Below are 26604 nucleotides of genomic sequence, written 5' to 3' on the forward strand. Positions count from 1 at the left end.
TACTCTTGGGGATGTCAATGTGACTTTAAAATGTGGTGCCCAGCCCAGCCAGTGTGGCTCAATGGTTGAGCGTCGACCCATGCACAAGAGAGGTCATGGGTTCGATTCCTGGTGAGGGCACATGCCCAGGTTGCCTGCTCGATCCCCAGTAAGGGGCGTGCAGGAGGCGGCCTATCCGTGTTTCTATCTCTCTCTCCCTCTCCCTTCCTCTCTCTGAAATCAAGAAAAACATTTTTTATACAGAGAGAAAGAAGGCCACAATTAAAAAAAAAAAAAGTGGTGCCCAGAGCCAAGTGTGACACCCACACGGGCTTGACATTCGGACTTAGTGATTGAGAGCAGGGGCTCTGGTGGCATTCAGGCCTGGGTTTGAGTCCCACCCTTCCTCACCACTCTTAGCTGAGCACGCTTACACAAGTGCTGAAAGCTCTCTGAGCCTCCTTCCTTGTCTGTAAAAAGGAAATAATAATGCCTGTATTACAAGGCTGTGAACAGAGTTCCATGAGGAAGCATCTGTAAGCATTCACTAATAGAGAGTACACTGTAAATACTCAGTAAATGATAGCTAATTTTTTCTTTTATCTTGACAATGCCTGACTACGAATCAGTTTAATATTGTGGTAATATTTTTAGAAGCCATATAAAATCATGGTCTCATGTTAACATCAGATAAAATCTCTAAACATTTACCCTCAAATTGAAATCAGAAAATATCTCTCACGTGTTCTAATTTTACAGTTAAAAAAAAAGACTAAATAGGAGACTTTACTTTTATCTTTGTTCAATTTCATCTCTTTCTTGTTTGTTTTTTTTCAGTTCAGTTTTGTTCCCTTCTGCAGTATTACTTTGAATGTTCATTCTATTAGTTTTTGTGTAACCCTTGTGCTTTTAGCAAATTTATGATTTCCTTCTATACACATCCTGATTAAAAGCCAAAGACAGAGCAGGGTTAAGTTTCAAGTCCTCAAACATACCACCAGAAATATCTCAGGGTATCATATTATTCTGTTAATCAGTATAGCTTGTGTATTATAGCTCAATTAGTCATAAATCTATCTGACTATAACTCAGATGACACACATATCTGGGTCCTGACCACAATGATAACATAAGAAATAGTCAAATTACTTATTTTTGCCCTGCGTGGTAGGCTTTTTTTTTTTTTTTTAATTTCATGCAAGATTTCCAACCTTGCAAATAATTGAATTTCCTTTAGTATTTTTTTACTTACTTTTCAAGTAAATATTTTCCATCATTAACTTGTTCTAAAGGGTTCTGCAATCTTTTCATTTCTTCCTGTGGGGGAAAAAAAGAAATGTCTTACAAATCCACCCATGTACTTATGGGTAATCATATTTGAGGACAGTTATTAGAAAAATTGAGATAACACATCATTAAATGTTCTGGACTCTGCAATGGATAAGTGCTTAAACATACAAAACAATTTCCTCTTTGATCGAATTAGAATATGATACTGCCAGCCAAATTGCGTGATTTTTTCATCACTAAATATAATGCTGCCTACTATTTTCCTAGAGTGGGGATATGTTCATATGAATCCATCTACTCCGGTTTACTCTGCCATCTGTATTACGTTTGCTGGCTGCTGGGTGACGGGCTCTGATGAGCATGGCTGGGTTTGGCCATTCAGTAACCGTCCTCTCTTGTCTCAGTAACTTCTTCCCTTAGCCCCAGTGTCAGGCGCACACAAACACACAAACACAAGCCAATACCCCTTCCTGATTCAGGCATCCGTGGTCACTGCAATCCCATTTCCCCAGCCACGGTGATTGGTTCAGGGGTGTGACCGAAGCGGGCCCAGGTTCCTGGTGAGACTGCCTGCCCCGGTGGGATTTAAGGAAGGTCCCAGAACTCTGGTCCTGGGAAGACCACTGCTCTTTGGGGTCACACTACTTCATTCATCACCCCAGACTGCTGGGTGCCAAGAAGAAGCACCAATGAGGACTAAATTACTCATGCACCCCTGAAAGGCCCCCAGCTAGTCTCAGCATGCTTCTACCACCAGACAGCCAAGGCTCCCAGGTCATCCCTTAGTCCTCGATTTCTTTGACTTCCTTCTACACCGTACATCGCAGCATTTGGACATCCGGTCATTCGCCCACCTCCTCCCAGCCCCGCCAACCTTTCCACTCACTCCTTGGCACACACAGTCTGTCATGAGCAAAATCCCGTGACTCCTCAGTTTCTTTGAACATTCCCTTACGACCGTGCTCTACCGGAACCCCGCCCGATGTGCTGAGGACAGCTAAGTTTTAGTTAGAGCGAGAAAGTCAGAGAACTGTTTAGAAAAGAGTTTTACGACGCAGAGGATTTTGCCGCTGCCAAACTTGGCTGAGTCCCTGATCACACTTACCCCCTGTGGTCCCCTTAAGAGGTGGCCACTCTTCCCCACATGCTACATACTACATGGTCTGGAGGAGGGACGGGACCCTTCTTTCTCCTCGTTGCTGCTCCCAGGACTTCCTCATTCCTACAGAATCCTAGCTCTTCTGGAAACACCCACAGCCTGCCCCAAGCTTCTGTCCTCTTGCCTGCCCTATCGACCCTCACTCCTCAGGAGGTCTTCACCAGCCCCATAACTTTAAATTTCTATCTGCACCTCACCTGTCCTTAAACGCCACCCTTATGCATCTACTCGCCTACTTGACTGCCCCATGCTCATGTCTGACAGACGTATCAAGTTCAAAACCAAAGTCTTGGTTTCCCGGCCTATCCCCTCTCACCCAAACCTCCTTCGTCATTTCCTGCCTCATTTTAGTAAATGGTATCACTATTCACGTAGCTATAGAGCGTTTCTCACCCCAGAAAGTTCCTTGTGCCCCTGTACAGTCAATTCCCCTCTCCCGAAGGCACCCCTGTTCTGATTTCTATCACAGTAGGTTATAATTAACCTGTTCTAGAATTTCATATGAACTTCATATCTATTCTTTTGTACCTGGCTTAACTTACTCAACATTGTGTTTTGACATTAGCTTCTTAACCATAGTTAGTTGTTTAAACTTCAGTATTTGGAGAAGAATTTTGTTTCCTTCCTCTGAATTTGAGAGCATAGAATTTTGAAATGTGAGCAGCCCTGGAGCTGCAACAGAAGTATTTGCTGTTGTGAGAAATGCTAACTGCACGAAAAAGATAGCGGCGCTAGGAGGACGGCGGCCAAGGGAATCAGCCGCGGAGCCAGAGCCCGGGCGGGCTGCGACTCCTCGGTCAGACTGCGGCTCGGAACCAGGATACTGGTGGGTTTTTCAGTTTCGTGAGCCAACAGATTATCTCGTTTGTTGAAGGCACTTTGGTTGAGATTTCTGAGCTCTGTTTGTCTGTTTTGTTTGTGCAATGGGAAGAATCCTAACTCAGCGGTGACAGTGTGAGCCACAACCCAGAGCTGCAGCACACAATCCTAACCGGACAGGCCATGGGACTACACAAGCTCAGAACTGGACGGGTGTTGCTCTTTTGTTTTGTTTTATTTTGGCAGTGTGTTCAATTTTTTCCTATTCAGTAGACGAATGGATGAGGCAGGTTGTGGCCTTCAGGTCCTTTGTGTGAAAGGCTGCCGCTTTTCCGACCAACTCTGCTGTGGCAAGGCTCAGATGGAGGAACAGTCCCGCATCTTCTGCGGAATTGCTGCGCGAGACACTGCACGTTTTGCTGCGGGTTCTCTCTTACACAGAAGAATAACATTTTAGGGTTCAGTACTGGGGCCATTTTCTCATTTTGACGTAACAGTGCACTTCTTTTCACCAACAATAGCAACTTATTTTGCCTTGGCTGCCAGAAGCTTAAGCTAAATTAAATATTCAATTGCCAGAACTAATCTTTCCAGGCTGTTAGTGCAATGAGCCCCTCCCCCTGCACTATATGATGTGTGAACGTCTTTATTGTTATTTTAACTCTCCTACCTGTGTGCTTTTCACAGTAAGCAGAGGAAGTACTATATAGGCAGGATATATATGATAAGGGGGTGGGAAGATAGAGATGACAGACAGGTAGGTGACAGACAGACAGACAAATAGATATAGAGGATTCTTTTTAATTGTATACATGGCTTTCTATTTCCAAGGGGAGACTTTTCAGCACCATAGATGCTGGACCTCTATTCTAAGAAGAAGTCTCCACATCTACCCTCTATTTCTCCCAACCCTCCACCCTTCTTAGCTAGTCCATCATATCCCATCCCACCTCCAGTGACATGAGCAATAAATCCAGGTCATATGAAAGGTCACACGTGAAGCCACCTTCCAGGAAGGATACAGGTTGGATAAGGAGCCTCAGTTATTCTTGAAAAACAAAGGACGATGTTTCAGGTCATGAACGTTTTCTTATTTACTCCCTCCACTATGATTAGGAAAGAGGCCGAGCGGCTGGCAGTCCAGACACTTTCTCCTCTAAGGGCGCCTGTGGCTGGCGGTCTTCTTTCCTTCTTCCCTGGAGGTTGGGGGGCTGGAGGGAAAGGGCTTTTGTGCTCCGCCCACCACTCTCTTTTCCTTGGGTCTTGCATAGCAGGGAGCTTGCCCAGGTGGGGAGGGCTTTGCAGTGGTACTTTATTCAATCTGACCATCCATGCTCTAGGAAATCATATTAAACATAAGGTCAATGACTAACAAGAGCTTTCTGAACAGCTGCTCTGCTGACAATTTGGAGGATTGATTTCATCATTTGGTTATTTAAGCTAACTATACAAAAACACTTCAATTCAATTGGCCCCGAAGTTCCAAACCAGGTCCTCATTTTCTCAGAGATGTATAAGGAAGACGGCTTGCTCAACAGATCTCCGCCAGGAGTTCCACTCTTTGAGATAGTTTCGTTTTAATTTACCATTAAAAATATACAGACTGGTCTTTCCTCTCATTCGTTTCTCTCACTAGTGCTCTTTGCCTCTGATTTTGTATCTGGTGATGCTGTTTCCCTACTAGAAACCAGCATAGCTCCCTGTGCTTCCAGGTGGATTCCAGGGTCTCTGCCAGGGTCTGGTGCACCAGGGCCAGGGTGTCTCCCCCAGCTCCACCGCCAAGGCCTGCCCCAGACACTCCCTCTCCAAGCCTGGTCACACGGAGCTTCACGCAGCCTCGGGACTCGCATGCTTTCTTACTGGACATTCGAGGACAGTGTGTCCCCAACTCTTCTACTGACCGCTCCCATTCTTCCTGCAGGAAACCCCCAACTTTCCCTTCCTCTGTACAGGCTTTCCAAATGCAACAGGGGGGCTGGGCACCCCACCCTGCTTCCTCGGCAGCCTGTGGTGATCCTTATTTTAGCATTATCTCCTTACCTCACCCCCCACCCTCACCCCGCCACTAGGCTCCTTGAAGTCACGGATGGTGACTTACTCAAGGTGCCTGTTCGCCAGATGAGGCATCTGGGAGGAGCCTAATAAATATCTGTTGAATAAATAAGTTGAATGTATTGATCTGACTGGATGACAAGAAACCTTAAGAAATCCCAAGAAGCTGTATGTCCTCTGATACTTTTATGTTCCCTCTATTTATACTTTTAAAAATCACTCTGCAGCTTTTCTTTTTATTTAATATTATATTTTTCCAGCTTTATTGAAGTATAATTGACAGTTAAGGCTACATATATTTAAGGTGTACACTGGATATAGGTATACATTGTGAAATCATCACAATCAAGCTAATTAACATATTCAGCACCTCACGTAGTTACCATTTTCTCTGTGTGTGAGGTGAGAACACTGAAGATCTATCTTCTCAGCATATTTCAAGTGTACACTACAGTACTGTTAACTGTATTACATTGCTGTACATTAAACCTCCAGAATTTTTTCATCTTGCATACCTGAAACTTTGTACCCCTTGACCAACATCTGAGGGTACAGAGTTTTGCTTTTCTCTCCTCTCCTCCGCGCTCTGGGGGTTTCATAATTTTGGGCTTTATCAACCAGGACCCTTTGTTCTGTGGCTTTGGACAGAGTTTAAACAGTGGGAGGAGGCCCTGGCATGAAATCAGACGGTAGCAGAAGAGAGAAGTTGTCAACTCAAGGGTCTAACCCCAAGTTTCTGGCTCAGTTTGACTCACCAGGTGAGGGGATCATTTCTACCATGCTCTATTTAACTTCTGCCTGTTTTGAAATTTGGGTTAACCCCTCTGCAAAGTATAAGCTGAATTATTCAAGTACAATCCAGTCATATAGGTAGCATTCCGTATTCTGTAATCCCATTTCTCAAAATAAAACCTGCCTCATGAGCGGCTGTGAAAGGCAGGCGGTGCTGTCAGGGAAGATAACTGGTCGACTACTTGCTGAACCCATGCCTCCCGCTGTCAGGAGAGTTGTTCAGAAGGGACGGGTGTGAACTGTTGGGCTGGGTGGTGGGTGCTGGATTTTGTTCTTTTGTGTCTGGCTTCTCCCTCACCTTAGCCCTGCAGGTATTTCTCCTGACAAAAACAAGAGGATATAGCTAAAAGGTTAGACAAGCTCATCTCTGTGGCCACTTAGTCAGCCCTTTAACCTGCCCAATAATAACACACTGTTCTGGGGTTTTCTTGTCCCTGCCACTTCTACTGTCTAAACAAGCAGGGTATGTTCTTTGGACAAGTTTCAAATCTGACGTCCACCCAAAATTGCTTTTTCTCTAAAGTGCACTTCTGTCTAAACGTCAACCTTTTAACTATTCTTACTTATGCCCTGCCCAATTTACTCTCAGCATATTCCAGAACATGGAAGGTAACTTAAAATGGGAAAACAATCTGCAATTTACCTCATTGTGCAGTTACGGGTGACAAAACCTGTGCCCCTTACATGCATCATTTGGGGCAGGGGGATAATTTCTTATTAACCTGAGGGTAACTATGGCACAAAAGTTAAAAGCCAAAATTACTTTGGCCACTTTTGACTATTCAATCATTCAATTAAATATCACCAGGCTTCCTCCCTGTCCCCGCCCCCACCACTCTTTTTTAATGGAAGTGTAATAAGGACACTAAAAAAGGGGTTACTAATGTTTGCATAATTTGGAAAAGTAGAAGACATAAAATCTATACTAATTTTAGCTCTGCATCATTAAACATGAAATATTGATTATTGCTCTTTGCAACAGAGTTTATGAAGCTAGCTAGGCTGCTGTGTCCACAGAAAGTGGTTCTGATGCTTTGCCCTCAGACCTCAGTGGCCGTAAATGACGCCCCTTGGTGACAGCTGGGAGGCTGGCATCCTAATCCACAGCCTTAAGAGATACATTTCCCAGATTAGACCAGGAATGAGCCAGCTGCACAGCCTAACTTCAGAAAATTAAACTGGAGGGAGTCCAAACCGCTGTTGAAATAACTGTGTGAATTACAATGCTTCCACAGGCCTTGTTATAATGTAAATGTGCTTTACAATTTACTGCCATTTCCCTTCTACCCCTGCTGTGAATATGGGCATTAATAGTCATCTCATATATTTAAAGGAAAAAGGCATCAAAAATAAAAATGCAAAATTCATGGTTTCTCTCCTTGGGAAGCAGAAACTAAATTCTTTTATTTTTTCTCTTGCCTTTTTTTTTTTTTTTGAAAAAAGAGCATTCGTTTTGTTTATGTATTATGCATTAATGTTTTTTATGGTTGACAGACCTGTAAATTTCACACAGGGAAGTTACCTTGCAGCTGAACATGAATTTCTTTAGGAGGGAAAAAAGTGGCTAATAGGACATCAACAGCTCATTTAAAGAATTCATTCAGGTAAGTTATGGGCACAATGGGCATGTATGAGGTAGCAGACTTAAAAAAGATCTGCCTGTTTCTAGCACTTTAAGGACATTTTGAATGTTTGATGAGATGGAGAGGGCTGTGATTTTATGGTGACAATCACTGAGTGAGGTAGTCCTGGACCTCACTGTGTGAATTCTCAGGGGTATTATTACTTGCTGCCTCATACATAGTGAAACTTAATAGACTTATAACCATAAGATATGATAATGAGAATCATTGTGATAGCTCACTCTTTATTCTTGTTTGACCAACCAGGCTATGTTCATAGACATTAGGACATAAAAGTCTTTGGCCGTCAACTCTGAAAATACCAAACACCTGAGCTCATTTTAACAGATGCCAAGTAGAAACATATTAAGTAAAAATCCAGTTGTGACTGTTTCAGTCATTGGTCACCTGGCATCTGAGATGATTTCTGTCCCTGGTGTTCTCCTGGAGTAGATGAGTGGAAGGGTACCCATCTGGAAGGGCACCCCTACAACCGGACCACCCACGCCAGCCGCTTGATCTAATCTGAACAAGGACCGGAAAACTCCATCTAGCTGCCCTGGATGGACCGCCGCAGTGGACCCAGGACTGTCAGACAGGATGAGCCAGTCCATGCTATGCTGAATAGTACCCTTTAGGCTGACATGCTTCTCCTTTCCTTTCCCTAAAATTGTGCATGTTCTCAAGATTTTCTGCTAGTTTCAGATCACAAACATTCTAAAGTTATTCTAGAATAAAGACTCAGTTCTTTACAAAATGTCTAACCACTTCCATTAAACCTAAGATATGAGGGATTGAAATATTATTAATAATAATTTTAAAGTGGTCACTCTACTCAAAGTTAATTCAGCTTAACAGCAGGACAACTATGAAAAGTCAACTGAGACTGAAATACTAGGTACAACCACTAGGGTGTAGATATTTTTACATCTTATATATTTCTGCACTCTGAAAACAAATATTCTAGAGACCATGTTTCAAGCTGAAAACTCATAATGCAAATAAGCACACAAGCCAACAAGTAAACACCCTTCAGAACACAGACAGAATAGCAAAGGCGGATAAGTGGGTCCATACACTAACTCCAGGTTTCATTTAACTGTAGTATGGCAAATGTTGTCCAGGTTAGATTTCTTCTTAGCCAAACTGGAAAATGAGTTTGCATGTCTTATGTACTCACCAAGTAATATTGTGGGGAAGCAACCCAAATGCACGTTGGGGAGAACTCTTCTAACATGCTCTGTAGCACCTCAGACCTGTCTGTCTCTTCCTTTCCATTCCCTCCACTGCCACCAGTGTTCAGGACCCTGTTGACTTTCACCAGGATTATTCCACTGGGTTGCCTAATTGCTTCTCTTAAGTACACTTCCAGTAATTTAACTCTCCTACTCATAAACCCTACTGCCAGCCTAAATAAAAATAATTGTCACGATTAAAAATACTCTTGATCCCCTAAACCCAGTATTGCTCCTTCTACACCTTCTGAAATCCTTTAAAGTTCATCTCAAATGTGATTTTCTATATTTTAATATTTCCTTCCATAGCTAATTGCATGTCATTTCTTTGGACTAATGTTACTACTAACATTTATTGAATTTTACTAGATTCCAGGCACTTTGCATAAATTATCTTTTTAAAATTATGACTGCAGCACTATAAAAATAGCAAAAGATGCAATTATTATTCCCATTACCTGTGTAAGAAAACGGATTCAGAGAAATTAAGAAACTTGGCCAAGGTCTTATAGGGGAAATGGGATGCCAACCTAAGAAGTCTGTTTCCAGGATCTGAACCTTTTCCTCTCCACTTTTCTCATGAATGACATGGAACATGCATTAGCATGAGCAGCGGTGGTATCTCACCAATGGTGGGTGTAGAGAAGACATCACAGTGTCCTGCAAAGTACTCAGGTTTCTTATCTGAACCAGGCAGGTCACCTACCTGCTGTGTGATCTTAGACAACTGACTACTGCCTCTAGGTCTCAGTTTCTTCATTTGTAAAATCATGATGGCAATGCCTATTACACAGTGTTATGTGAGGATCAACTAAAATATCATGTCTAAAAGTGTTTTGTGTACTCTCAAGTGCCAGCCACCCATAAGAAGATTCCTTAAGTGCTTATTTTATTGAGGACAGCAATTATGTCTCACTTATCTTGTAAGTCCTCTGGTGCCCAGCTCTGTTCCATTCTAAGCTGTGTTATCTTGGGCTAGGTAACCCCTGTTTCCTGAGCCTATTTCATCATCTGTAAAATGAGGACACTAATTGTACCAAATTCCAAGGATTGCCATGAGGCTTGATGAATAAAAATGCATGTAAATCATTCAGTCTTACACCAGGCACATAGTAGGGGCTCAATAATGTTATTAATGTTTATTATTATTACATTATTATTATTATATCTCTCCAGCCCCTCCAAAACATTGGTGTGCACTTAGACACCTTCTTCTGGCTCACTCTAAACCCATTTCCCATTAGTCACCCAGTTCTATCAATTCTAGTTCCTAACTGTCTCCAGAGCATACCCTCTCTGATTCCATTGTCCTTAGTTGAAGATTTATCACCAGCTAGAATGAGGAACCTAATAGGCCAACCTCATCATTAGGCTTGAAACCATTCTTGCTTCCCTGCATCCAATAGTTAGAGCCTAAGATCCTGGGCCTGGCAGACCTCATCTGAGGTTCCTTGTGACCTGCCCAACCTGTCCTTCCAGACCCTTTCCCTGACTGTCCCACCCTCATTCCACTTAATCCTTTTGGAATTTGTCATTAAAACCCCCAGTTAAAAATCAGGCACTCGCCCAGCCAGCCGTGGCTCAGAGGTTGAGCACCAGCATAGGATCCAAGAGATCGTGGTTCAGTTCTGAGTCAGGGCACATGCCTGGGTTGCCGGCTCGATCCCCAGTCAGGGCAGCCGATCAATGACTCTCTCATCATTGAGGTTTCTGTCTCTCTCTCTCTCCCTCTCCCTTCCTCTCTCTGAAATCAATGAAGATATATTTTTTTAAAAAATGGAATCCAAGAAACAGGGGTCCTTAAATAGAGCTTAGGCTTATATGTGGATATTTCTTCTCACACTCCCAATGGTATATATGCCCACTGTTTTCTGCCTTCAAGATTTCTGGATGGAGAATTTGATAAGCCCTACTCTACTCAGGATGGAGAATGGATATCATGTATTTTTTTAAATTAACTTTGTTGGCACGTGTGTAATAGTATGATTTCTATCAACTCTAGATAAAGTTAAAACATTCTGTACTTGTCAGGGTGCTTATTTTTGATGCCACAGGACTTCATTTCTATTTCTCGAATGCCACTCACTGATTGTGGAAGGGGAGGGGGAATCCATGTATGGCGAGTGCCTTATGTCCTTATGTGATCGTATGAAGTAGACATCGCTGCACTTAAAGAAGGAAAAACTCACTTCTACACCTCATTGCCCACCAGACCCAAGAGATGCTGAGCTTTCTGGGATTGAGTTTTGATCTCATGGGTACATCAAGTATGATAAATTTTAGCTGCCTGCATAGTTCTGGGCACACAGCAATAGCTTGGGTATTAAGCAGAATAGTCAATAAATAGTCATAAAAAGAAGAAAATTACACTTAGGAGTTCAGTGGAAGCCACAACACAGAAATCATGAAATTGGAAGAAGAGCTTGAGAAAGAACATGAAAAAAAAAGGTGTCCCAAGTCAGCAAACTTTTCTTTCGTCATTTATTCATTCATTGTTCTGTTCATTATTTAACAAAAATATAATCACATGTGCTGGGCATGAGGATACAGTGGGGGAGGGGAGAAGACCAGCAGACACAGCTCCTGTTCTCCGGCAGCTTGAAAGGCCCCATATAACCAAAAAAAGAAAAGATGTTTTAAGTAGTCAAGAAGTTGTTCAAGGTAGAGCTTGAAAGATGATATTCTAGAGAGGGCCAGGGAAAGGAGCTGGGGATCCACGGGCTCCTACTGGCTGCCCAGAACGGTGTGCCTGTGTGCAGGATGTGGGGGGGGAAAGGTCTCCAAAGTTGAAATGCAAAATACCAAGATATAGGTTAGGGGCTTATTCAATAAAAATGGCATTAATTGAGGGACACAGAGACAAGGAAGGCACACATACCAGAGAACAGAAGACAGGCTGTCCACATCTGCTTTGTCATGTGATGAGCCATGGCACCATCACCAACAAAAATGCCCATTTACCCCCTGCATATTATAATCTATTAACAATTGAGTCCCACATGCGTCTAGTAACACCAAAGGCAGATTGTGCATTCGAATAAGTCTTTCTGCTACAGATTTATCTATTCTAAACCAAGGGCTAATCTTCTTGAACAGAGAAACCATATGGAAAGGGAAATACTAAGCTTTGTATAAACAGAGCATCGCTTTTCAAAACCAACAAGAAATTGCCAGCGAGATAACTTTACTTTCTTCAAGTGAAATTCTCATTAGTGTACCGTTACATGCCACGATTTTAATAATTTCCCAACAAGTAGGTGAACAACCTTGGTAAGAATTCCTTTATTCTAAACTGAGGCGCGTTAGAATTGCCATTTTTCTTCCAGACAGCTGTAGCAGAATGTTCAGGAAGGTGCCCAAGTCCCAAAGAGGGAATGGAACCTCAGGGGAGCGCTCTGTTATTAGAGCTTCTAGGACATCTTTTAGACATGCCATCTCTAAGTACGCAGGTCATAATGGCACAACTGTTATCTAAAAACCAAGTGGAAATACACGGGGGGAATGAGTGGTCTTCCGAAGGCGGCGGGTGGGGAAGGAAAGGGGAGCGAGAGTAAGAATTATTGTGGATGCACCTCCGCTACGGGGACTGCTGGCTGCTGAGGGGCTGGCCCCCAGCCCCGCCGACCCTCCTCTCCCCGCTCCCGCTCCCGCTACACTACCTTACCGACTCCCGCTTCCCCTTCCTGTTCGGTGTGGGCTTCTCAATCTCCATCTGTAGAATCTTCAAATGGAGGATTTCACCCCGAACTCTCCAGGGCCTGTTCTTAGGCCTCTTACACACATGCTTTGTAACTTTTATGTCCTCCCATAGATTGAAAAGTTCTGAAAATGCATTTCTTCTTCTATAAAACATTTACTCCACACTTTCAGGGTAAATGTTTCTCCTTTCCTGTGTGGAAATCTGGCAGAATCCTTTCTGAGAAATGCTACCGGGCAGAATCTTCTAGAGAAACCTGATGTACACAATAGGGCCCAGCCAGCCAGCATCTGTTTAAAGTCCAGTCTGGACCTTGCCGTTTTCTGCCACCAGCTGCCTTGAAATGCTAAGGTGGGAAAACAGCCATCGAATCCACAGCACCGTTTTCAAGGCCATTGCAATATATTCCAGCATTTAGCCGTATGAGAGTTGAGGAGGCCGAATGCATTCTGGGACATTCCCTTAAAGAAAAGAGTCCTGATAGCTCATCCCCTATCCCATGCACAAAATAATAAAGATGCTCACTCTATGTAAGACGGTCTCGAAAATATCAATATAAGTGGTTATAAGCTTTAATAGACCTTGGAATCCAATTAGCTACAATTTTGTGGTGGCTTAATAATTTATGATAATTGTAAATTCATTAGATTATAATTCACCACAGCCAAACCTATGGATTTTCTCTTATCTTTAAAAACGTGCATTCTCAAGGTGAAGCATGACATTGTCTATGCTCATTGCTACCAAAATAGTCTAATTTAACAATTCAGAATGCATCCCATTACTTAAACCTGGATCATTTGGAGGTTTTCCCTGTGAATGCAAAGACATAAACCTAAGAGTGTCGTACCAGCTCATTAAGCCTCCGATTTCAGCAGCTGTCTGGTATTAGCTGAAAGCAATCTACTGTGTGTACTGAAGTGGCCCCTGTTCACCGTTTCCTCTGCTCCATCAACAAAATCAAATCAAGAGAATGTACACACACAGGTACGTACATACCGCACACGCACAGCACACACTTTCACACAAAAATGCATAGTTTGGGGAATTAGTATAAGGTAAACTTCTATAACCATCTCCTAAGTCAAGAAACAGAACTTCACCAAACATGTCAGAAGCCCCTTCACACACCCCGTGCCGATCACAACTCCCTTCCTCCAGAACTAACCACTATTACTACAACGTACAAGCAAACACTTCCTTACACTCTGCTACAGTTTTCTCACTCAATTGTTCACCCTTAATTACTATTGTTTAGCTTTGTACATTTGAAATAATTACATATTCACAGGAAGTTGCAAAAAAATGTACAGGGTGGTCCCACACACCCTTGACTCTTTCTCCCCCAATATCTACATCTTGCATAACCATTATGCACCATGATCACCATGAAATTGACATTGATACAATCTGCAGAGTTTGTTCAAATTTCATCAATTATATATTCACTTATTTGTATGTGTTTACAGTGCTATGCAATTTTTATCACACATGTGGCTCTGTGTAAGCACCACCAAAATCAAGATGCAGTGCTGTCCCATCACTGCATGGCTCCCTATATTACTCCTTTGTAGCCACAACCACCTCCTCCTCTCCCAAATCCTCACCCCTGGAAACTATCAATCTGCTTTTCATCTCTATGATTTCTTCCAAGAATATTCCAGAATAGATCCAAATATCAGGTAACCTTGTGAGAGTATCTATTTTTCATATAACATAATGTCCTTGTGATCCATTCACATTGCTGTGTGTATTGATAATATCGTCCCTCTTTCTTGCTGAGTAGTATTCCACCGCCTGGATATATCAGTTTGTTTAACTAGTCACCCACTGAAGAACTGTTAGGTTTTTCCAGCTTCTGGCTATCATGAATAAAGCTGCTATGAACATTTATATACAGATGTTTTGTAAATATAACATATTATTTCTCTTGAATAAATGCCAAAGAATGCAATTTCTGGGTCACACGGTTAGTGCATTTTTAACTTTAGAAGATATTGTTTAAGTATTTTCCAGAGTAACTGTACCATTTTATATTCCCACCAGCAATACATGAATTAGTCCATTTCTCTGCATCCTACCAGTATTTTCTGTTTTCTATTTTTTTAAAATTTGGTATGTACTTACATTTCTTTTAGTTTACAGTTCCCCTATCATCTCTTTCTTTTCCTTCAAATATTTTTGTTAAAAACCCCAGGCGTGTTGAACTATAGAGTTTCCCAGTCTGGATTGTAGTGAACTATATGCTCCTGGTGAAGTTCATGCATGCAGCAGGATCCAGAGGCCTGGTCAGATTTTACTTTGACCCCTTTGGCAAGGCTTCAGGTGGCCATGTGCTCTTTCATCAGGAGGCCCATCATGGTCTGAGGGGCTCTGTATGTCTGAGGACAGCAACCACTGAAGCTCAGGGCTTACAGCCATTGGTTTAGGAGAAGGTTGCAAGACGGTTATGTGCTAACTATATGCTTTCATTGTGTTTATTATGTAAAGTAATTTTAAAAGAAACTTTCCTTTATTTATTATTTGTTTACCACTAGTACATTCATAGAGAAGAGGCAGGATAAATCTTGATTTTTTTTTTAATCAGTTTTGAAGATGAAGTGGTTCTCTGTTATCCTGCAAAAGTGGCCAATTATTTTTTAACATCACTAGGAATTCATGAAAGTAAACAAATTTGATGAGTTTTTCCTTATTATTAAATATTAGGTATTTCTAACTATTATTATTTTCTTACTAAAATTCAAATTGTTGCATTTTGGGGGCAGTGGAGCCTGTTGGAGCTGGCTCCCGTGTCCTTGTGATTCAGCCCTTGTAGTCTCTGACACCTTCCTGGCTGTTTGCTCTGACAAAATAATCAGACTTATCCATTTCCTGCCAAAACCAGGAATCAGCCATTTCTTCAAAAAGCCCTGGGGCTTTTTGTTGTTGTTGGAAATGGTATTTTAATATAATCTGGGCAGTAGGAATGCTCATTATCTCGGCACTGGTCATTATTTCTAGGGTTTTTCAGTAGAAAGAGTTAGGACATAGAATAAAATGCCTCATGGGTTCATACTGTGACTTGCAATTCAATTTCAGGACCTCAGAGTTTTCACTTAACCTCTTTTAACAGATAATATGTCTGTATCTCCATGTTCCACACTAAAGTCCTGGTTCTCAAGGACATGGGAGGTAATAGCATTAGAATACCACATAATTATGTGACACACGAGAACTTACACACATAACTGCTACCACCCACTCTGATTACTAAAACAGTAATTTTTTACATATGCTATCCTCATTTTTATTTCTTACTTATTTTAATAGTTGTGTTACATACATTGTTACATATGGCCATGATGTACTATATCCTCTCTTTTTTGACCCTTATTTAATATTAATTTTTAGTAAGTATATGCATTAACTAATGCATACCACTATCCACCAGCTCATGTCTCTCCCGTCGGTTTGTTTGTCTAAAGCTTATTTTCTCATAAATTTCTCTTAGAAACATAATTCCCTAAGTTCTCATATATCTACAAGAGTTTTATTGGAGTTGGGGGACATGCCACCCCAAGACATGTTGCTTTGGTATATTGATTATTTTGAACTTGAGGCACTTGAAAACCAGTAAATGCAGGAAGAGGCTCTCTCTGAACTCCCCTTATCTGCCTAAAGACGGATTCTCCAAAAGGAATCCAAGGGTCATAAATCCTCTCCCCAGGAATTTCATCCAGGGAACATGACTCTTGTTACCAAAGAGTCCACATCACACCCAGACAACCAGTGTCAGAAACTATCACAGCCCCATCTATTCTCCGAAGGGCCCGTTCCTCTTTCCTAAAACTTACCTGCTCTTCCACTCTCCTTCCCCTTCCCCTATTACCAGGGTGTATAAACTCTCAAATCTCACCGCCTTTTGGGTGAGATTTTTTTTTCCTGTGATGCCTCTGTGCTCATGTAACATTAAAATTTAATAAATCTTTATTTATTGTATTAATAGCCAGTTAATCAGCCTGTTACCAGTTTATTTCATAGCCCCAGCTATGAAACATCGGATGGTAAAGAAAAATTTTTCCTCCCCTGCAGTTATCCTCCCCTTTATACTTGGAAGTTTTGCTTTCAGATATATGAAACCTTTCACAAACATTTTCTTTTCTTGAGTATCTTAAATATGTTGCTCCATTTTCTTTGGGTCTAATAAAAAATATGATGGTAACCTAACTTTTTCCCTTATAAATCATGTCCTTCTTGCTTAGATATCCAACGGCTGTTTATATTTCTCCTTTTGGTTGAACAAGTTGACTAGAATATGTCTTAGTAATTGTCATTCTGGGTCTATAGTCTCTGGTACACAGGGTCCTCTTTCAATATCTAGTTGCAAATCATTTTTATTGCAGGAAAGTTTTTCTGATGAATGATAATTTCATCATTTGAGTCCCTTGTTTGATTTTCTTTAGGGATTGAGTATGTTGGATCCTCCTCACCTGTCTTCAGTATGTGTCATGGTCTCTCCAATCCCTTTCTTTTTATCTTCCTCCATTCTTTTCTTTTCTTTTTTTTTTTAATATGTCTTTATTGATTTCAGAGAGAGGGAGGGAGAGGGAGAGAGAGATAGAAACATCAATGATGAGAGAGTCATTGATCAGCTTCCTCCTGCACGCCCCCCACTGGGGATTGAGCCCCCAGCCCGGGCATGTGCCCTGACATTTCTTTTTTATTTTAAGCTTTACCACTTTTTTACCTTTTATTTCTCTTCAGACACTACCTATGTGCTTATTCAGTCTTGTGTATCTTTCAGTCTAGTGTTCAATTCTAAAGTTATTTCTTTCTCCAATTTTTCATTCTTTTTTGGGTTCTGTCACCTCCCTAGCAGAAAGGCTTGCTCTCAGGTAAGCCCACCAGATTGGAAGAGTGGATGAAATTGAAACTTTTTTTAAAAACTAGTGTGGTGTGGCTTCAGGGACTGAGATAGCAGGGGCTTTTGCCACTTGGAAGAATTTGGACCAAGTAGAAAGCTAACAGTGTTCTATATTCAAATCTCCATGAAGTCTTTGGGATGTTGGGCAGAACATTATGTGCCTTTTAAAGACCCTGTATTTGCCTCTACTTAGAGAAAATGGTTGTAATTTATGACTTCACTCTCAGCAGGAAAACACTCAGGGACAATCACCTTCAGGCTCTTGCCTTTAGAATTCTAGGACTGCAGCCGAGCTCATTTTAAGAACTGCTTTTCAGAAAAGCATCACTTAACCCTGGAAGGTCTCTGGTTATGCATCTGTGGTACTGGGGAAAGGAGCCCGGTAATCATGGAGTGTCCTCCGCATCAGGCACTTCCGATTATTATGCCACTAAATTTCCCTCCACAAGCCTATGAGAGTATTTTAATCACCTCCATTTTAAAGAGGAAGAAGGTAAAACTCTGAGAGGTCAAGTGCTTGTCTAGGATCACACAGAAAAGGGGCCTTTGAATCCAGGCCTGTTCTGACTCCAGCACCGTAAATAATGTTACCTTCTGTTTGAAATCTGAAACTAAACCAAACCAAATGGTGCTTTGTTTTTCGCTTTTCTGACTTCCTAATTTACCTATACTCTGCTGACTTCTAAGCTGCCTTTCAAACGCTGGCAATCTGACTGTTACTCTCCCCCTAACAGATTTTTGCTTTGTATAATTAGGTTTCAGAAATTCTGAAAGAACTTGAAGGGTAGCAGAATATGCCACCCAAAAATATGCCACTTTGGCATATTGACTATTTTAAGCTGAGGCAGCGGAGATGAAGATACACAAGAAAAACTCTCTGTCCTTCCCCACTGGCCTAAAAGCAAGACATAAAATTGCAAAGGTGCCTCCCCTGCCCTTTTTACCTGGAAGAACAGAAGTTAATACCCAGAGACAATGCTAGATCCTTAGCAGCCCAGAGACCACCAGAGGAATCTGCATAATGCATCTTGCTAAAACTAGCCCTCACCTACCATTGCATTGTTCCTCTGTATGTTTACCTTTCCACAATTTGCTGCCCTAGAAACTCAAGGTTCTTTTCTTTTATCTGACACTTTGAGTACTCCCATGTGTATATGTGATGCACCTATTAATCAACTTCTGTTTGTTTTTCTGTTAACCTTTCTCTTGTCAGTCTAATAAACAGGGCTCCGGCCTAAGAACCTAAGGTGAGCAGAGGGAAAGGATTTTTTTTCCCTCCCTTACAAACCAAACATGTAAATAACAACTGGTGTGGTACAGTAATTGAAGGTTTCATTCCGAGGACAGGAGACCTTAGGCAAGTCCCTTATCAGCTTTGTTTTCTAATATTTAAGATTAAAATAACAACAGGAACTATAGTAAACAGCCAAGACCTGCAGCCCCCAATCTTACTGCTCTAAAATCACAAAGTTAGTGTTCACTCATGTTCTATGTTCATGATGGAACCACTGTTGGGATGCTGAGTCTCTGTTGTGCTGATGTCTGGACAACGGCCAATGGAGTGGCCACCATCTGGAGAGTTTCCAATCCCCATGACTAGAAAGAAGAGATTGTGTTCATTTTCTAGGGCTGCAATAACAAAATACTACATATAGGGTGGCTTAATCTACAAAAATTTATTTTCTCACATTCTGAAGTCTGGAAGTCCAAGATCAAGGTGCCAGCAGGATTGGTTTCTCCCCTTGGCTTGTAAATGGCTGTTTTCTTACTGTGACTTCACCTGGCCTTTTCTCTTTGTGTACACTTCCCTGGTGTCTCTTTTTATAAGGACACCAGCTCTATTGGATTAGGACCCCACCCTTATGACCTCATTAACCTTAATCACCTCTTTAAAGGTCTTATTTCCAAATATAGTCACATTGAGGGTTACAGCTTCAACATATGAACTTTTGGGAGGGTGAGGCAAAATTCAGTTCAAAACAGAGACTGTGGAGAACTGTGCATTGGCTTCAATCCCATAACTTGACTCCCACTTCTAACCTGCTGCCAAGGCTGCCTTTTAAAGTCTGACAATGTGAGAGCAAAAGGAATTATCAGGGAGCACATGTCATGAAAATCTGAGATATAGAAAGAATGGAAACATACCCATTGTAGACTCACCCCTTGTCCATTAGGTTTTGTTCATGCCTCAACAGAGAAAATCTTCAAAAACATAAAGGGCAAAGAGAAACCTGTTAAACTTCTCCAGGGACACTGCTGAGTGCAGAGAAAAACATCCCATTTAACTAGGCTCTCTCCTCCACTCACCTAGGGCCTCATCCAGTGGGACTGAAAACAGGAAGATATTGGCAGACTTAAACGTGATGTGGAAGTGATAAAGATGTCTTTTTAGCTTAGATCAGATGTCATTTCTCAAATATAGAAACATGAACCGACATAGATAGATAGATAGCTATAGATGATATAGATATAGATTAGATATAGATTAGATATAGATATAGATATATAGATAGATATAAATATCTAGATATAAATATCTATCTATATCTATATACATCTCCTAATGAGACCAGCCCCTCCACATTACTGAGACAGAGATACAAGTCAATACAGTTAGAGGGAAAACATTAAAATCTTCAGCAAAGAAGAGATCTTTAATATTTTATTGGAAAAACACTGTGACTCTTTTGAAGATCTAGAATTGGCTTTCTTTTCAAATAACCTTTTTGAAGTTTGTTAATTTATGAATACAAAATTTATCTTCACCTCCTCTGCTGAGTATCAAATGGTCATGTCTCTCTTGAGTCTCAAGAGGCTGTCCTCCCTTTAACTGCAGGTCATTGCTCAGAGGGGGTCCTACACTATTCTTGTGTATAGAAGAAGGCCAGTGATTTTGATGTGTATGAAATTGAGAAGTGGTAGTGCCAAGCTCCTGGCTGAGAAAGACTGCCCTCTACCCTTCCTGCAACACAATTCTTATAAAGAGCAGTTTCCTTTTAAGTTCTTCAGTTAAAAAAGAAATTCTGAGTCTTTGGTTTTCTTTCTATAGTATCTTCAACTAGACACAACACATGGGGGTATCCTTTGGCTAGACATGCTTTTCTTAGAGATTATTAATAGTTGTAGTAGACAGAATAATTCTCCCACCCCCAAAGATGTTCCAGGAACCTGTGAATATGTTCCCTTACATGGCAAAAGGGACACTATGGAGGGAAATAAGTTAAGGATCTTGAGATGGGGAGGTTATTTTAGATTATTTTGGTAGATCTATTGTAATCACAAGGGTCCTTTTAAGAGGGAAGCAGAAGAGTCATTATAAGAGAGAGATTTGACGGTGCTATGCTGCTGGCTTTGAAGATGGAAGAAGGGTCCAGGAGCCAAGGAATGCAGGCAGCCTCTAGGAGATGCAAACAGTCTTCCCTAGAGTCTCCATCGCCCTTAATGTTACTCAAGTGAAACCCATTTCAGACTTCTAATTATCAAGTCTGTGAGATAAATTTGTGCTGTTTTAAGCCACTAAGTTTTTAATAATTTATTATAGTAGCAATAGAAAACTAATAGAGTCAATCCATATAGCCCCAAATAAGGTTTGAAATAAAGAATTCTGCCTGCTTTATATTTGCTCTGCTGACAATATAAATGATTCTGAGACATTATTAATTCTCAAATCTTTTTCCCATGCCAGGTCACCTAGGGAGTTTCAAATGTTCCAATTAAGCCACAAGTAAATTCTGACAGTACCTCTTGCCCTCTCTTCTTTTATAAAGTACAAAGACAAGGTGCTTCAATGAGCTTATGAGATAGTATTGAGTTTTTATGTTCCTGAATTGACCCCTGGGCTCATTGCAAACATGTATTGACTAGCTTGTCATAATCTTGCATTTTTCTTGTGTGTTAGAGCTTCTGACAATATGTTATCTCTCTCTGTGTGTCTATCTCTGTCTCTGTCTCTGTCTCTCTCTCCCTCTCTCTCTCTCTCTCTCACACACACACACACACACATACACACTTTTTTAGAAAAATATATTTATCACTGTCCCAATATTTCAGCATAATCACTTAGGGCACACCTAGGTGGGAGCAACATTCACTGTGTCCTTAGGCCCCTGTGACTCTGTACCAATTCACATTTATTGTTCATTCAGCATATTCATTAAGAACTCAGGCTCTGGAGACAAACTGTCTGGGTTCAAATTGCAGCAACTCCTCTTGCTAGCTATGTGACCTTAAATATTCAAGTTAATTAACTTTTTTGGGGTCTCATCTCATCATGTTTAAAATTGGAATTATAGCAATAACTACCACACAGGGTTGTTTATGAGTCATATATGGATAGATTATATAAAGGGGGCAATCCATATAGCCCCCAAATAAGGTTTGAAATAGAGAATTCCATCTGCTTTATATTTGCTCCATTGACAATATAAATGATTAGAATAGCAACAGCCACCAATGCTGCAAAAGCAGAGAGAACACAGCTCCTGTTATCAAGAAGTTTCTAGTGGGAGATTCAGGTAAGAAACGAGGCCAGTGTGACTTACGGCAAATCCTTCAATGGATGGGCTCTGGGAGCACATAGAATGATGCAGAACCTGGCTGGGCTGGGGGAGGTACAGTTAAGTAAGGCTACTTAAAGAAAGTAATCCCTCCACTGAGACTTGGAAAACGAAAGGAGCTGGCCAGTAGAAGGATGCTCCCTGCAGAATGTGTACAGGAAGGAGAGCGTCTTGGGTTAGAAGCAACTTCCTCCAGATTTACTGGAACCCTATAAGTTGAATCCTATTTTCAGTACAATATACAAATTCAAGATCATTGTTCCTAAATACTACAGATTGAGTAAGAATCCACACTCCTGATTCTTACATGACAGAAATTAAACGTCTCACAAACTCTTAGGCCACTGTGATTAAATCCAGCCATGCATGGCAGAAATGCTCAACAAACACAAAATATATCATTTTATTTTTCGAAAGAAAAATGTCTTGAAGGACCACCTTGAAATCTAGATGACAACTCAGTCATCCAATAATAAGAAAAATCACAATTTAATGTTATTTATAAGGGAGTTCTACAGAGAAAAATTTCTACAGGTTCTCAACCCTGTAGAAATATTAAAATTACTTAGGGAGCTTTTGAAAATTACCTATTCCCAGGCCTCATCTCAAACCAATTAAAACGGAATATCTACGGATGGAACTATTTCATTGACATGTTTTTAAACTTTCCCAGGTGATGGGTATGTGCAGCCAGGGGTGAAAATGACTGATTTAGTACTCCTGTAAGACTTTAAAGAGTTTTAAAATATTCCAAACTTTTATTTTAAGTGACCTATTCTTATTTATATTACTGTTTCAACCCAAATTTGTTGGGCAAAAAAGGGAGAGATAATTGAGCTCTTAAATTGTAAAATGGGAGCTATCATTTCAATGATTAGATTGATTTTATGGTTTGCATTGTTTCTTTATTTCATATATATACTCATAGTCAAGTTCTTGAATTCTATTTTTTGTGACTTTATTTTGTTTTTAAAGATAACTTTTGGGGTTGGTTTGATAATAACACTCTGACATTTTACTGTATTGCCAAACTGAACACACCGTTAATGGGGAACCAACTGTGTGCATTTATGCACTCATTTATTTTGAAGGAAAAAAATACATGTATGTCAGTCAAGAAACAAGTCACAGGCTGCAGAAAATGTCCTGCTGAATGGAAAATTAGGCAATGGGCAGGAAACAAAGGGCACCATAATGGAAATCTTTCAAGCTTGAATTAGGTTACTGACTAATGAGGATCCTGCAGGGAACAGTGATAAGGGGGCTGAATGCTTATTAAAGAACTATTCATGCAAATTACCTGACTGATGGTGTTGCTGGCAAGACCCCGAAAGTCCCCCTGATAAGGCAGGACCTAAAGGGCAGCAGCCATTAAGCAAGTTAGACGCAGAAGCATCTGAAAGGAAAGCAATTAAGAATTTCCTTTGCATGTATTCCAGGAGGTGAACTGGAGTTATTTATCAAAAGAAAGATACTTTGGCAAATACTCCTGAAGAAATTAGACCTGGCTGACAGACAATGTAAAGTGAAGGGTTTTTGATTTGGGGTTCACCCACAACACTGGGATGCATCACTGATGCAGGAGCCCCGTGCAATCAGAAGCAAGCCCCTCAGATGCTTGGACTTAGCGAGAGTGCATGGAGGACAGATGCTTCTCAGCTCCTTTTTGAAGTCATATACATATAACATAAATATATAAGTACTTCTTTTTTTTCTTTCTTTTCCAAATGTCTCCCTCTTTAAGGGAGGAAAGGAAATCCTCCAGTGTTTGTGAGGGACACTCAGTATTCTTTCCATCTGCAATTTGTGAGTAGTTTCCAAGTAGTGTAAGTTGTTCTAGGCCTTGGGTGTGCAACGATGACTTGAACACAACCCCTGTTCCTGAGGGAAACTTGAAGTAAACATGAAACAAATAATTAGAGAATCGTGTAAGAAATACTGTGCTTCGGTGGAAAATTCCACATTTTCTAAGTTCAGCACATCCTCTGGGTTACCTGACCTAGCTGTTCATTGCCTTTGAGCTGTTTTACAGCTCTGTGAACTGTGGGTAACCGGTAACAGTGCAAAACAATCCTTGCCACACGCAAAGTCTGTCCTGTCCAGGAGAGGTTGAACTGAGCTCTCTCCCCACTGGGAAAGAAGTTATTCTATCTCCATTTGCACGTTCATTTAATATTCCTATAAATGTGTGTTTTCTGACTTCTTTGAGTTGGTGTGACACCTTTACTGGTTTTTCCATTATGAGTTAAACAGACTCTTTAACATGTGCTCATTTGCAGACTGACACAAAAATTGTTTTATTCTCTTTCAAAATTATCTTTGAAAAGTAGGTCTCCCTTCAGACTGAGAAGGGGTAGCAATATCCCCTATGGCTCCAAACACATTAGAGCTCTGTGAACTTACTTTAAAAAACTGCAGATACACAGCCAAGCTCAACACTAAGAAAAGATAGCTTCCAGCTGCCACAAATAAGGAACAAATAGCCATAGCTATAAGCCAGAGCTGAAACCCTGCATCTCACAGAGAAACTGGGTGAGGGCATACCTCACAGGTAGGCTGTTATGTTTGTGCATGCCCAGTGTCTGGTGGGAAGGTGGGAAGGTGGGAAGGGTCTCTACCACAGAGCTTGGAGCTGGAAAGGACCTGTAATATATGTGAATGAATAGGAGGGAATCATTTCCAGCAGCCTGCTCTTGGCCACATGGAGAAATTGAGTGATTATTGACAGGTGGAGACCTAAAATCTGTACTAGGTCAGTGAGAGGTCTGATTTTGAAACACTCATTTGATTAGAAACTACAAATCCTGCAGAGCCAGTAAATCCTATGAGGACCCTAAGAGAAATATTCTACAATAGTTCAAACAAGGTATGGTACATTGGGTTGAACTAGGGCAATGCAGTGAGGATCTAGAGAAGGTGGAATGAAGCCAAGATACCTTTAGGTGGCCAAACAGCAAGGGCTAAGCTCAGATCAAGTCTGGGAAAGAGGGAGAGTGGGCTATAGTAATTCCTGAGCTTTTGACACCATTAACAGGTGCCATTTATAAGAATGGATGGAGGGGAAAAGTGAAAAAACAGGTTGGGGTAGGGATAGAGGTGATGATAGGTTTTGTGTTTTGGTCATGTCAAGTTTAAGGCCTAGGTATTTATGCCTAGAAAGCAAGTCTGCAACTTAAGGGATGACCTGGGATAAAAATAGAAAGTTGGGAACCAGCGGGTAATAGTAGGAAGGATGGGATTTCCCATGGAGTATGTCAGTGAGAATTGAAAAGGAACAAAGGTAGCTCTGAGGAACATAAACAGTTCAGGGGGAGTTAAAGAAGGGAAGCTGTCAGAGTCGATTGAAAAACCAGAGAAAATGGGGTCACAGCAGCCAAGTTAGGAGTTTCCAGTAAGAAGACAAAAATGATCAAGAAGATTCGAGCGGAAAACTGCCTGCTGGTCTCCACAAGTAGGACGGAGGTTATGGTGACAGCAAGGCTCACTCCTTTGGCTTATTCACATATTGAGGTGAATGCCAGATTTCTGTGCTTGAGGCCTAAATTCCTCTTTCCAGAGCCCTCTGCCACTAAACTTAACTTATTTCTGCCTAAGAAATAAGACTGCCTAAGAAATCTCTCACTGAGACCTACTCTTTAGTGGAAAGAGTTTAAACCAAGTGGGACGATACGATTAGCAGTTACAGCTCAGGACAGTGTGAGTGCAGGGTCGTAGGGGAGGGTGCCCTCAGGGAGCCTGGAAGTGGCGTCAGAAAGTACTCCCAACAGGAACTGATTTCATGAACTAAGTTTAAAAAACAATAGCTTACATTTATGTAGTGCTTATCAGGAGTCAGGTTCCACATTGCACTCATTTCATCTTCACAGCAACCCCGTAGGGTAGGCATTACCATGCCCCACATTTTGCAGATGAGAAGGAGGAACAGAGGCTGACTTTCCCAGGGTCACACAACTAGAACATGATCATGCTGGGATTTAAACCCAGGCACTCTGCCTCCAAAATCGGTGCTTAAAACAGCTATACTACACTGCCTTTTAAAAGACAGCTCAAAATTCACGCAGTGGGTGAGAAGGGAATGCTTGTTCATAATCCAAGGAAGGGAATGCACTAAGACAAAGAAACACGGAGGAACATGCACAGCTCTGCTGGGTTTCACTCACAGCTACCCTGGGGAGAAATTCTCTCATGGCTTATGTCATCCAGCCTTATCTTCTGTGAAATTCAGTCAGACGATCTTTTCCCAGCTAGGGCTGCCTCTACCCACAGGACCCATCGCAAGAACTCCTTTGCTTCTTTCAACACCTTCTCTTGTCCTCCCTTCCATTCTGCCTGATTTGGCTCCAGCTCTGACAATTTTTAGATTTCACTCTAAAACCTTTCTTCTGTCTAGACTGGCATTCCTTCTAAAACAGTTAAGCAAAGAAATAGAAACCTGATGATCCATACCATGCTTTCCTTCTAACTACTCATCTGCAAGTCCAACAAATGAAAAGGTTGCGA

At 41.3% G+C, this 26604-nt stretch overlaps 1 protein-coding gene across 1 annotated transcript in view; it reads right to left on the reverse strand.

The window, feature by feature from the left end:
* IQCJ (IQ motif containing J) overlaps positions 1–26604 on the reverse strand; it is a 121109-nt gene that overhangs the window by 13981 nt on the left and 80524 nt on the right. Inside the window, exon 2 of the mRNA XM_016215700.2 lies at positions 1232–1296. Coding sequence (XP_016071186.2) covers positions 1232–1296 — 65 coding nt within the window. The remainder of the gene's footprint in view (positions 1–1231; positions 1297–26604) is intronic.

This window comes from Miniopterus natalensis, chromosome 6 (assembly GCF_054644295.1).
Source record: "Miniopterus natalensis isolate mMinNat1 chromosome 6, mMinNat1.hap1, whole genome shotgun sequence".
Lineage (NCBI taxonomy): Eukaryota > Metazoa > Chordata > Mammalia > Chiroptera > Miniopteridae > Miniopterus > Miniopterus natalensis.